At 45.4% G+C, this 14,668-nt stretch overlaps 2 protein-coding genes across 7 annotated transcripts in view; both read right to left on the bottom strand.

The window, feature by feature from the left end:
- Positions 1-14,668, bottom strand: part of LOC147009084 (uncharacterized) — a 288,704-nt gene that overhangs the window by 207,087 nt on the left and 66,949 nt on the right. The window lies entirely within an intron of this gene.
- Positions 1-14,668, bottom strand: part of LOC147009087 (uncharacterized) — a 38,591-nt gene that overhangs the window by 19,583 nt on the left and 4,340 nt on the right. For 3 of the 6 annotated variants that reach the window (XM_085862765.1, XM_085862766.1, XM_085862763.1), the window contains 2 exons: positions 13,110-13,172; positions 12,060-12,113 (listed from right to left, as the gene is read on the bottom strand). In XM_085862765.1, the coding sequence (XP_085718891.1) occupies positions 12,060-12,113; positions 13,110-13,172 (117 nt within the window). Of the gene's footprint in view, positions 1-8,196; positions 8,453-12,059; positions 12,114-12,722; positions 13,004-13,109; positions 13,173-14,668 lie in introns of those variants that run through there. The other 3 variants (XM_085862769.1, XM_085862768.1, XM_085862767.1) reach the window with 3 other exon arrangements.

The following is a 14,668-nucleotide window of genomic DNA, read 5'->3' on the forward strand; positions in this document are numbered from 1 at the left end:
GCTTGCTGCGGAATGAACATTGTGAACTGAGATAAGAAAGGTTTAACCTTGAGTAATTCAAGGGAGCATTGTGTCGCAGAATCTGGAGGAAAACCTGTGATCTTGCTTATCTTTGATAAGTATCGCAAGGATACAAGCCAGCTGGATTGCCAGCTGGTTCTGGGATGAAAGAAGGAATTTTTGCGTTTGTTATTGTTAGAGATAAAAAATCATATATATATATATATATATATATATATATATATATATATATATATATATATATATATATATATATATATATATATTGTTGCGGTCTTCGCGCCCGCCGGCGTGCTGACGGCCACGTAACTCGAATCGCGGCACGTCGCCCACCGGACGGACAATCCAGTCGTGACCCTCTCGGACTAACGCCGGGAACCAGTCACGGGTGGACCTTTCGGTCTCACCGCGATCGAGCCAATCAGCCCCCGCGTGGGATAGGGTTGCTCGCCAAATTCGACCTACCTAAGTACCCACGCGGAGGGTAGACCGGGCGATCGCACCTCGCCGCAGGTCGACTTCGGACACGGGCCACTTAAGCGACCCGTTCCGTACTATCAGAATAACCGAGCGGTGTTATCGTCGACCTCGACGGTTCGATTAATTATCGGGCGTATTCAGCCCACTACCAACCCTTTACGTGAAGCAAGATGAGGGTTCAATGGGGGAAAAGACGAAGCGAAGCGGGAGAACAGTTCAACAATAAAGCACATTTATTCGCGGCACACGGGAAGCACACAAATACAATTCCACCAAAAGCACACAAAAAAAAGAAAACACAATTCCATTTACACAAAAAGCAAATATAAAAGTGAAAACACAGTGCAGAGCTAATACCGACTACCGAGCACACGGCAACACTTATACAATTCTACTTCACAGACGGCGCCGACAACACATACCCAAAACCAAGGAAAAGAAATACCCTCAAGGATGAGGCGGGCCTGAGGCCGAGACCGGGTCGCGCCTACCCGTCTGGTGATGAGACGCGGAGCGGCGATGGCGCCTCACTCCGCGGGCCTCGCGGACAGTGTCAGGCAGGGGGTGGGAAAAGGGGCCCCCTTGGTCGCACTATCTCAGCGCGGGGGGAAACAGGAGGGGGTTGCTGATGCTCGGGGTATAGAGGATCTTTATTATCCCTGGTGTGCGTCTCCACCTCGGCCAGGTCGCGCTGCCGGCCTTCCTCGGGCGTGCAGCTCCCGGCACCGTCGCGAGCACCCCCTCGTCTGCCTTCGCCGCTGCCGCCTCTCCGCCTCTGGACTCTCCACCCTGGACTCTTCTTTGGGCTCTCCTCGTTCGACTCTCTTCAGCTTCTCCAGCTACTGCAGGCTTCGGGCTCCAGACTTCCACACTCTCTGACTGACGAACACGGTCCTTTTATCCCCCCGTAGCTTCGCCTTTGACCCCCTCCCTTTGACCTTTCACCTCGCTCCCCATTGGCCCGAGAAAAAGTGGGCGTGAAGGCTTTTTGATCCACAAATTTGCATATATCGATCGTTCTGGAGGCGGGGCCAAATCGCCCCTCGCTCACCGATTGGACGGCAAAAAGTGGGCGTGTGTCGTTTTTGATCCGTTTTTGAAGCACAAAATCCGTGATTTTGTACACGCTGTTGGACGTGCGCCCTGCACGAGTCCAACACCGGTACCCACAGCGGGGCAAGAACGGTGGCGATGCTACGGTTGCGAGGTGTGACGTGAAGGTCGTGGCGGTTGTGGTGAAGCGGCGTTGTGGTTGGTGGTTGATGTTGTGGTTGTGGTGATGGCGATTGGTCCAAAATAAAGATAGTAAAAGAAAAACGGCTATCCTGAAGAGTCGCAGCTCGCATAAATGACATGTATTCCCACTAGACAACGGGTTCGGGCCTAACTACACATGTACTTACCGAGATACCTCACCTAAGGGACCTGAATGGTGGTTTGCGAATCTGGTAACCACAACAATATATTCGGGTGGTCCATGATCAATATGAAAAATATAAAGTTGTCTGAATGTTCCCTCCACATGGCTTGTTTTTGTTCACTATGATATTGTTACGACTGTGGAAATTCGAAGAACACCATAAAGGTTCCTTAGTTCAGTTAGATCGCTAAGTCTGTGTTCAGTTAGATTTCCCCACCGTTGTTTAATGAGATTTATTCGCATCGCAGGGCTGTGATCCTTTGAGGTAGGTTTTTCTTTTTCTATCGTTATTTTGGACCAACCACATTTCAACCACCATTACAACAACCACCTTAACAACAACGCCAACCACGCCACCATCACAACAACCACGATCGCCTCAACCATCAACCACAACCGAACCACCACCACCGTCGCTCTCAACAACCGCTTCACAGCAACCTCCACCACAACCCCTCCATCAACCACACGCGCCTCTCAACAAACCACGCCATCCTCACCACTTTACCCCCAACCACCAACATCGCCTCACCACCTTCTCCACCCCATCAATCACCTAACAACCTTCACAACCACAACGCCAACCACTAGCCACGCCACAACTACAAGCAACGATACCACAATCCCATGCACCAACGAATAGCATCTGTGAAAGTCAGCGCAACGCGAGCAAAGAGACCAAGGAGAAACCTCCAATGGTGCGCCGATTTTTCCCGCCCATTTTCTCCGTGCTTGGTGTGGAGGAGGTGCGATCCGAGCAGAGGTCAAAGGTGAGAAAGGGTGGGGACCGCTTTTTGGGGGAATGATTTCCTTGGACCTGAGCCAAGAATGATTTTTCGCCCCCCGGGTGGCGCAAGGGGAGGGGGACGAGAGGGCACGCCTCTTTTCTAGAAGCTTCCCGCAGGAGCTGGAAGGGGGCAGAGCCGAAAACGGGGAGGAGTCAAGCGTTGGAACCTGGGGAATAAAAGGTCGTCGAGTCGTATTGTCTCTTCGGGGGAGCTTCGTCTCTTTGTGGCATTGGGGATTGCTGCTGCTCCGTGGTGTTCGAGATCCGGGTGCCTTCCCTCTGGGCGCCAAGTCGTGAAGGTTGTGTGCGGTGGTCCAGGGTCGAGGCGTGCATGAGAGGAGAGTGCCGGAGAGAGCTCGCCGACCGTCGCACCACGAGGGTGCAGGTAACCAGCGTCGATCTCTTGGGACCCATTCGGTCAGCCAAGTCCCACGCCATAAAGGCCTACGGGCCCAGTCTGACCCCCCTGTCTGTGGGGGTGGTCTTTTCTCTTCTTTTGTGCGAATGATGTGGCATAGTGTCCATAAGTAAACCTGTTAAGTGCCTGTAAAATAATAATAATATTCGGTCGTAGTGCTTTCCCTTGCTTTTGTTTGCCTTGCTCGTGTCTTTGTCCCCGTCCCATGTATGCATCATTGTATACGTGTTTCATTATAATAAATGTGCTTGGTTCAAATGTACCCCGTTCGTCGCGTCCTCCTTTCACCACATTGAAATGCCATCTTGCATCGCGGAATAAATAGCTGGGTTTTAAACACCCGTTCAATAGAATCGGATCCGGTGAGGTCGGGCGATAATACCTGCTCGGTTATCACTGCAGAACGGAACGGACCGCTTAAGCGGTTCGTGTCTCAGGCCGACCTGTGTCAAGGTACGGCCGCCCGGTCGGCTGCCCGCGCGGGTACTTAGGTATGTCGAATTCGGCGAGTGACCCTATCTTGCGCGGGTAGACAATTGGCTCGGCCATGGTGGGGTTGAAGACCCACCCGTGACAGGGTTCCGGCATTGCTCCGGAAGGTCACGACTGAATTGTCCGTCCGGTGGGCGAGCTGCTACTATTAGTGGAAAGCGGCAGTTCGCACGCCGGCAGGAGCGAATTCGTAACAATATACTTATTTGCCTGTGAATTGTTGTGGTACTACGATAACGTTTAGCGGTCGCTCAAAGATGAGGATTTTTGGCTGATGGGTGAAATTTGCGTAATTTTGAGATGGATTGTTGGTACTCCTGCTTGCCCCCCACCCCCCTGCCAAACCAGCGGCGTGGTGGTGCTTCCGTTACAGCGATGGAAGGGGGGTGGCAGCACGAGCAGGAACGGTGAGGGCGGTTGGTTTTAGACTCGTGTGTCTCGAGCAGCCTCACTCTTCAATAATATATTGTGCTGATCATGTGATATTTATGGTCCATCATTTCTTAAACTTTCTTTGGCTTAGGTTGAGTGATGGCGTTGAAGCCAGGACTCCGTTCTTCTTCTGAAAGCTGGCTACTGGGAGCATCAATATCACAGCTTTCTGCCGGAAGATTGCCACGTGGACTGGATGTTCTACGCCTCTTACAATTCCACCATGTTACCTAGAAAAAGACTTGCTGAGAGCTATAGAATCACGTGTTGTGAAGTGATTGAGGTGTGAAATAGAGCGAGATTGCCCACGCAACGCCTGGATGCATGCGTACGTAAGCTGAAAAAGCTCCACGAGAGATATCTAAAACTAAAGAAAAATCGGAAAAGGGGCAACGACACTGGTGAAATGAACAATGATCTATTTCTCTCAGACCTGGAGGAGTTATTCGACGTAGCGACAGCCAATGCATTGTCGGAAATAGTGATCAGTGCCGACCGTGACTTCCTGGAGCATCAGCGAAAGAGTGTGTTCTCTAGTAGCATGGCTGGAGCTGATTTAGTCACCCACTCTAGAGAGGAAAATAAACGAAAAAAAGACGAAAATGAAGACTTAGCTCGGCAACGTTACGCTGAAAGGGAAAGCCGCAAGCTGAAGGTAACTGAAAGCGAACCGCTATCGTCTACGTCAGGTGAATCTGAAAGTCCGGAGGATGAATAAATATAGCTCCCTCAACGTCATCAGAGACCCCTGGCTGCAGTAAAACAGAAGCTCATTTGGCTACTTCATCCAATCCCAAACCAAAGAACATTTTCCGATCTCCGGATGTTGGAGCAGCGCTGGATCGCGTGAACTTGCCAGATCGCGGGGCTGTGTTCATGGCCGGAGCTGTCGCCAAGGCCCTCGGTCATGATATCGGCGACATCACCCTATCATGGAGCTCTGTACAATGCTCTCGTATGGAGGGACGTAGAGAAGCAGCTACCGCCGAGGAAGACGACTTCTCCCTGAAAGGACTTCTTCTTCTCCACTGGGATGGTAAACTCTTACCAGATATTGACGGCTCAAAGAAAAATGTCGACCGTATCGCGGTGCTGGTTACTGGTAACGGAGAAGAGAAGCTATTGGGTGTCCCAAAAGCAACCAGTGGAACAGGCGAACAGCAAGCAACTGCTTGCATTGATTGCATTGAAAAATGGGGAGTCAAAGATCAGGTTCATGGCATTGTCTTTGATACTACGAACAGCAATACCGGCCTACATCGAGGCGCTTGCATCAGACTAGAGAACTACATGGAGAGAGAAATCGTGTGGGTTGCATGTAGACACCACATGCATGAAATAGTTCTGTCGCACGCCTATGTCTGCACATTCGGTGGAACTTCTGTTCAAACGCTTCCAGAAGAAATGGGGAGACTTGGATCATAACCAGTACGACGTGTGTACGGTATTTGATGATCCAGTACTCGCTGAGCTGCGAGTGGAGATGTTGGATTATTTACCAATAACAATCACCCAACAACAACCGAGGGACGATTACCTGGAATTGCTGAAGATATCTCTCCTATTCCTAGGTGGCGATGGGGATGCCGGATCTTTCAGATTCCGGGCTCTAGGAGCGATGCATTACGCTCGATGGATGGCTAAAGGAATATACGCTATAAAAATTTACTTGTTCCGCCATCAATTCAAACTGACAAAAAAGGAAAGCAAGAATATTCTGGACTTTGCATTGTTTGTGAGCCTGGCGTACGTAAAATATTGGAACGAGGCACCCATTGGGGTCCGGGCTCCTTATAACGACATCCAGTTCATGAATGTGCTCAAACGTTACCCGGATCGGAAATTATCGGACAAGACAGTTCGTCGACCGAGAATTAACAGGGTCTATCTGACATTTCATTCAAATTTAGAAGAAGTCCATGTAGAAGGGCAACAGAGGAAACTAAGTAAGATTATTTTATGTTACCTTTATATGTACCTGTTATGTAGCACACGATATGAAAATAAAATGTTATGAGATAGCGGCAATTCCACTTTGAATTTTTGATTTCATTTTTCTCAAACTTTAAAAAAGTGTAGTTGGACCCTGTTAATTCTCGGTCGACGAGTTAAAGCGTTCTCAAACCACCTGTGGTACCTGTCGGAACACTTGGTGGGGTTCGCCTTCTTCGACGATCGCGTGACCGAGGAGACGAAGTCGAAGATGGTCACCAATTTGTCCAGACCAAAAGCTGTCGAGTACCATCGACCAATTCCTCCATCAGACATGATTGTGGGGCCTGAACAAATCCCAGGATTGGTTACAGAACGAACGATGACCTTCTTCTCCCTGCTGGGTGAAAAAAGCCGCGAAAAAGCCTCCGAATTCCTGAAGGTAGCGCCGAACGAGTGGGAGAGCAATCCCTGCTACACAGAGCTCCAGCAGGCATGTAGGAGGCTGAAAGTCGTAAACGACACTGCCGAGCACGGTATCCGACTCGTCCAGCAGTACAACGAGACACTCACGAAAGACGAGGAACAGAAACAATACCTACTCAGACTTGTTTCGAACCATCGCAAGGCCCTTCCTGAGCCATCAAAGGCCCTTTTGATGAACTAGGCCGAGGACAGAATAACTGAGAGAGAAATGTGACATGTGTTATGACAGTGTTGTAGTGCAGAGTGCAGTGCGCTGCATCTTTTTATGTAACTTGTGGAATAATAAAGTGTTTGAAACAAAAAATCCAATATTCTCAAATGTTTTTTGATGTTTTGGTCAAAAGTTGACTTTCTGAGCGACCCCTAGTTATACACCATTCGCCATGAAATTTTGTAGAATAAATCCATAGTGGTAGTGGACAAAATCAAGCCTTGTGGACATGGGAAATTCGGGAAAAAAATATTTGTGGACCACCCTAATATATATATATATATATATATATATATATATATATATATATATATATATATATATATATATATATATATATATATATATATATATGAGTGATTCAACTATTTCGAGTAGAGCACTCTCTGGCAAGAATTGTGGTGCCTCGTGGTGTGCTCTCCGTGCGCACGATATTGAAATAAAATAAACACTTTTCTCTCAAGTATACCGCGTCGACGTCCCGACTCACACACGTATGTATGTGTGTGTGTGTGTGTGTGTGTGTGTGTGTGTGTGTGTATATATATATATATATATATATATATATATATATATATATATATATATATATATATATATATATATATATATATATATATATATATATATATATATATATATATATATATATATATATATATATATATATATATACACACATATATATATATACACACACCTGGTGTTGGCGCAGTGGTTAGGACAGTGGCTTGGGATCCAAAAGATCCTGAGTTCAAGCCCCGTTGGGCCACTGAATTAATACACCAGGGGGTTGACCCAGCCTGTCATCCTTCCGAGGTCGGCGAAATGAGTACCAGTATACTGGGCCGGTGTATACCCCGGTTAAAATAGGTGTACCATATCCCTGTGTCGTAAGAGGTGACCAGGGTTGCGTCAGGAAGGACATCCGGCGTAAAACATGTGCCAAATCACTATGCGGATCATACGGATGATCCGCTGTGGCGACCCCTAACGGGAGCAGCCGAAAGAAGAAGAAGAGATATATATATATATATATATATATATATATATATATATATATATATATATATATATATATATATTTACACATGCATATATCTCGATGAACTCAAATGAGACTCAAATGTGAAGAGACAAAATGCTTTTGAAACCATTTCGGACAAATGCCTGTATTTGCCAGTCAGGAAAGTCCAGTGATAAACTGAGTAAACTGATAGATAATGGCTTAATGACTTTAAAAGAGGCAATGGACAAACACAAAGATGTTTAAGAAGACTGCGGCCTATCATACACAATACAAAGGACTTTCTGCACAGAGTACCGGTATCACGGATCTTATAGGAGCAGCTACACTCACTTCAGGGCTGTGGATCAGATGCTCCAACCATTACACCACTGAATCTGGATTCCTGCTGCTATAGAATAACAAATGTCCTAACCCTAACATCATGGTGTCAGGACAGGCCAGATTAGATCTGTGACTTGCTACAGGTATCATATAAACCTGTACTAACCTGTTCCATGGTCGGGTTGTCGGCGACTAAACCATCTCCCCCACCAGGTTTTTTTGGTGAAGAGAGTGTTTGGATATGGACACCCAGCAGGATTAAAAACAAAACCTGTCAAAGGGCAGAGGAGCTCCTTGTGAGCCAACGGCCATCTATATCTAGTGCCCAACTGTGTCTGCGGACGTCCTCCTGCAGTTGGGTTACTTCTTATTAGGAGGTTGGTGGCAGGATTTTCATTCGGGCCACCGTAAAACCTTTCATTCTGCAAAACACAAAAAACGCAAATAAATTTGAAATCCCACTCCGTGGGAGTACCTCCTGTGCAGCTTCCCTTCGCAGGGCAGCTTACCGGATGACGGGATTAAGGCAAAGCCTTCGGCACCCCCAATCTTTGATGATAGGAGGGAAACCACGGGGTAACATCCCTGGGTCAGATTGCGGGAGAGTGTGTCGGAATGGTGCTGAGGTGTCGTCCACCAGACGGTGGTCTCCTTGGGTTAGTCTGAGGCGGTTCCTTCGGGTGGGTACCTGGAATGTCCTATCTCTAAGAGAGGATGATCACCTGTCTCTGTTATCATCTGAGTTCAAGCGTTTGGACATCGGTATTGCAGCACTCTCTGAGGTTTGGAAACCGGATTGTGGCGAGATCATGGTGGGTGGTTACACCTACTATTGGTCTGGTCGCTCTGATGGTTACCATTCCCAAGAAGCAGCTACACTCACCTCAGGGCTGTGGATCAGATGCTCCAACCATTACACCACCGAATCTGGATTCCTGCTGCCATAGAATAACAAATGTTCCTGTTGGAACTGCTGCATTGAGCTATAATTTCCACTTCTTCTTCTTCTGTAACCTCGGAAAGATGTGTTTCAAAACAGGCATCTTTATGATTAAAGTCACAAATATTTGTTTCAAGAAAGGTTGATTACGTGCTTTCCAACAGTACCATTTTTATCATTCCATGACAACAGGAACCCTTTAAATGAAGCACACGCATGGACGGGTGCTTCTCCTTTTAGTAATAGGCGTTTCTTGTGCTGTTGGTGGGATTGTGAAGAAGAACGCTCAGGAAGAAGCAAGCAAGAAGCCTGCGGAGAGGGGTGATCAAAGGTGAGATGTGGTGGATGGGCAGGTGTACAAAAAGTCAGGTGTACAGATACTTGGGAACTTAGGGAATTTTTGTGCTTGGTAAAAGAATACTTCGGAATTTAGTGAGCAATCACCTCAAAGCACTTTTTGTTCTTGGATCGTTTCTTTGATTCCGTAATTTTTTTTTTGCTCTAACTCCATGTAAATAAATGATACGAGGCAAAACAATTGGAGAAAATAACCAAAAGATGATCTGAAAAAAAATCTTTCGTACCAAAGAACAATCCTTCAGGTCAGGTATGGGGGAATACGCTGGAGTAATGCGTCGCTGCATCCACTTTCCGCCAGGACTCCAAGGGCCTCCATCTGGCTATCCCCTAGGCAGATGCCTGGCCCAATCCCATCCCATCTCCTCGAGATGCTGATCAACCTGCTGCAACCATGAGGCATGTGGTCGGCCCATTGGCCTCCTCCACTCACGAGACTCCCTTGCTGAGAGAATCTGGTGAGCAGGATCAGCGTCAGGAAAACGAGCCACATGTCCATACAGCCACAGCTGATGCTCACGGACTATGCAGGTAACAAATCTCATCTGAGACTCTCTCAGCAACCATTTGTTTGACATAAAGTCTGAACAGTGATAACTAAGAATTCTCCGAAGACACCTGGTACCGAAGGAGTCAAGTCTCCATCTCATATCCCTGGTCAGTGTTTAAGTCTCACATCTGAAGAGCAAGGCAATACTGGAAGCACAAAGGACTTAAACACTCAGACTTTCATCTTCCTGCATCGGTACCGACAGTGAACAACCCCATGATCCAGTGATTCCATGACTCGCCAGGCCTGAACCAGACATCTCTTGACCTCTGGTTCACAAAATACATTGACATGAATATCACTGCCAATGTAAGTGAATCTCTCCGTGACTTCAACAACTTCACTGCAAACAGGAACAGACAAGACAGCAGCATCCAAGATGTCATTGAAAGCCTGGATCTTAGTTTTGACCCAGAAAACCTGTAATCTCAGCGGCTCCAACTCCTTATTCTGTGCCTCGAGAACCCCCATAAGGGTATCCAGCATCTTCACAAAGATGACTGAATCATCTGTGAAATCAAAATTAGAGATGTTGACATTCCCAAACAATGCACCGCAAATTGATCTCTCCGACATCCTCCCAATAATTCAGTCCATACAAGTGCTGAAAAGTGTAGGGGCCAATACACACTGCAGACAAACTCCAGGAACAACTGGAAATAAGTTAGAGATGGAACCACCACACCTCAAAGCACTCTCAGTACCATTGCATAGTTTGGAAATCAGATTGATCAGTTTTGGTGGCACCCTACGAAGACCAATAATCCTCCAGAGGGCATCCTGATTCACTAAATCAAATGCTTTACCAAGATCAACAGGCTGCAAGCAGCCCCTGCCGAAACTCTCGTCTGATTTTAATTTCACAGATGTTTCTGAAACAAGGAGGAAGATTCCCCAAAACAGCCAGACCCCCCCCCCCCCCCCGCCAAATCCCCACTCAGACTGTTCACAAACTCCTCAGCTACCCTCTCATCCCTGAGCTTGCCAACATCCTAGGCTGGGAATGTACCATTCTTCTGCATTTAAGCTGCAGCTTCAGAGTTGCTACAACAAGCCTGTGGTCGGTATTGAGGAACTGAGCACTCCGGTAGACCTTGCAGTTCTTAACCATCCTCCAGTGCCCATCAATGAACACATGGTTAATCTCTTTTGCAACACCACCGGCATTGGAATACCAAGTCCAGCTATGAGCCTGTGGGCGCTGAAACAATGAACCGGCCACCCTAAGTCTACAACTTCTTCCAAAGTCAAGGAACTTAGTGCTATTCAGGTTCACAGTTCCAGACCCATGGGGTCCAACACATGTCTCGTAACCATCCCTATCAGTTCCAGTCAATGCATTGAAGTCCCCCAAGACGAGAAGAGTATCGTCAGTCAGGGCAGTTGGATCACTCGCCTCAGTCGGAGCATATATAGAGACCAGCTAAATGACACCCAAGGAGTGACGAATCCTCAGTCTCATCATATGCTCGTTGACCGGTGTGACTTCAATTATCATGGAAGTCAGCTTATTGGACACAGCTACATCAACTCCTTGGGTACGGTAACCATCAAAGCGACTAGACCAGTGGTATATGTAACCACCCGCCATGGTCTCACCACAATCTGGTCTCCAAACCTCAGAGAGCGCTGCAATACCGATGTCCCAACGATGGAGCTCAGATGATAACAGAGACAGGTGATCATCCTCTCTTAGGGATAGGACATTCCTGGCACACATCCAAAGGGACTGCCTCAGGTTAACCTGAGGAGACCGCCGTCTGGTGGACAAGACCTCAGCACCACCCCGACACACACCATCACAATCCAACCCAGGAAGGTTACTCCATGCTTTTCCTCCTATTGTCAAACAATGGGTGTCCCGAAGACTTTTCCCCAATCCCCTCATCCAGCGAGCTGCCCTGTGATGCTCAGCTGCACAGGAGGTCCTCCCATGGAGTGGGTTTTCAGTTTTCTTTGCGTTATGAAATGTTTTACGGTTTTGCAGAATGAAGTCCTTCATTATCTCTCAAAAACAGAAAAGGATATTCTTGAATGCTGAAAGGTTTCTGACTGTCCATAAATATTTTGAGAAAATCTTGAGCATGTGCAGCCTTTTCAAAAAAGAACAAAAAAAAGCAAAATACACAACACTTCTTAAACCATAGATTTTCACTAACGATCCGTTAATAATAAAACTTACCTTTGATGGGACAATTCACAGGTTCTGGATTCAGATTCAGCTTCCGATCAAAGTCTGTAAAAACAAAAACAATCGTCCCATGGTATCTGTACATGATCTCCATTATTGAGATTACTTTTTGGTAACCGAGTGATTCCCTCACAACCCTCGCTCTGTGCATGTTTACCCCAAACATCTCTGTGAATATCGTGATGTTTCAATGTGAAGGATTAATTTCGTATATAAACGAGCTGGGTATTCGAGTCTACACACACTCTTGAAGGCAAGTTCAAGAGCATCTCTCTCAACACGCAACTTTCAAAATGATGGATGAATGCTAATAAGGCTTTTCATGCATGGGGTGTGTGTGTGTGTGTGTGTGTGTGTGTGTGTTTTTGCAGTGACTTCGTTCTGCTCGCCAGGCATTTTTAACCTGCCACTGCCAACGTGAAATTTGTAATTCAAATCATTTTTAAAAGATAATTTTCAGGAAATGTAGAAATACGACAAATATCCAGCACGCACACACGCCTCTTTCCTCACAATAAAGGCAAAACTCTCATACGTTTCATTTTTCTTGTGGCACGAGACCCAAACAACATATTTATAATAGCCCTCACAGCTCTCCCCCACAACAGGATCAATAATAAATATCCTCATTATGAAAGTCCATTTTAAACTTACCTGTGCATTCACAAACTCCAGATACAACCTGCCCATCGGTGTGCAGACACACCCAGACAAGATGTCTTTTTCCCCTCCAACCCTCTTGTTGTGCAGTCACACCCCAGGCTTCTCTCAGGCACTTTTCCAAGTATTTTCATCTAATTTTAGAGGCTTTGTGAACCATTTTGGGCAACAATCCTGATTGCGAACGCACAATAGAAGTTCACGTCCCAAAGATCATCGTTTCTCGGGTTTCTCGCGCGTCGAGCATTCTGGAGCAGATTACGTAATTTTGAAAGTCCCGTATTCAGAACACAATTCTGAACCCGAACAACCTCTCATTGGTTGTACTTGTACACTCATCACGGTCTGTAACGGAAACAAACAGAATACTGTGGTTCAAACCTTTTTCTTGAGAGAATAATTCGTTGAGAAATTCAGACTTCACCTTCACCTTCCGAATAAGATCTGAAAAAACAACCCTATTAAAACTAAACGAGTCATATTTCATAATTAATGATTTCCAAATATTAATGTTGATGAAAACATATTTAAAACGAGGACACTCAGTCATACCTCCGCCACGTAATGCCTGATCCATGAGAACATATCAGGTCTAATACATTTTTTAAATATCATGCTATAGGCCTGTCGCAGCTAAGTGGGAGCCACTAACAAATCGTTCCAAAACTGACCAAAAATTATCAAAAATGAACTTCATGAAATTATCAAAATCATTAACTATTCCATAAACTGGAGCATATACAGTATGGAACACAAGGCAAAAAACAGTTTATCAATTCAGACAAACACAACTCAGGAAAGGAACCAGACTGATAAACATTTAAATATCATGGACACTTACTCTGACAATCCGTTCCACTTGTTAGGCCAGGATGTTGCGACACGATAGTATCAAATTTTGGCAAATTTTCATATTTCTCGATGGACATGAATAAAAAATTAAATTTTCTTCCCTCCAAATGGTTGTCAGATAAATATTGGAGCATTATTGCTCATAGACTAGTGAAGTCAGTCTGATTCATCTAATTTATTATCCAAATACTTAAAACATTCACTCACCTCAATATTTCAGCAATAATTCCAGAATTCCATAATCGTCGCATAATGGCGGACAAGAAAAAAAAATCTCCCTTTAACTCTTGAGGGAGATTGAGGCAAACCTGTATTTTTCATGCAAATTGGTCATGACAGAAATGTATCATTTGGGGTAAGAGATTTCAAATTCAATGATTCAGGTAAAATTGTATTGTGTATAATATTGATTGTCGCGTAATGGCAGACAAATTTGAAATTTTGAAACGCGTGGTCAGTGAGCGGTATTTAATCAAAATATGTCTATAATGTTTTTAAAATTAGATAATATGATTATTGTTGGTAAAATGAGCCTAATCTCAGCCACTTTCAGCACACTTCACAGAATAGCACAGGCACTTTTATTTTTTCATCCCTTAATAGGCATTCAAAGTGAAACTAGGATAAATTTCACTCTATCACATGCCAATCAGCCAATCTTTGATCGATTTCCAAACTGTAACTTATGTTCTGGAAAGGAAAATTCACTCTTTCTGTTGAAATTAACTTTTCAAAACCAAGTTCCAATGACGAATATCAGATAAATTAAACAACATCTGAAAATCTAAAAATGAAACTGGAAATATGACTGCTTTTTCAGCTGATAGCATTTAACGTACATGAATCTTAGGATCGTAACATCTGACGGTCATTAAAGTATAGGTTCTTTAATAGATTTTTCAATGCTCTAACTGACTGTGAGGGTTTCAAGAAGGCGAGTTTACTCATATTTGTGTTTATTTACTGTTATTTAAATGCAAGCATTGGAACAGGGTGGCTCCCACTTCGCTGCAACAGGCTTGCATATCGTTTTTGGCCCCATCTCTCAATGGTGAAGAATCACTTTGCTTGGTGAGGCTTGGTGAGAA

Source organism: Eptatretus burgeri, chromosome 17 (assembly GCF_056783735.1).
Source record: "Eptatretus burgeri isolate ZD-2024b chromosome 17, Ebu_testis_v1, whole genome shotgun sequence".
Lineage (NCBI taxonomy): Eukaryota > Metazoa > Chordata > Myxini > Myxiniformes > Myxinidae > Eptatretus > Eptatretus burgeri.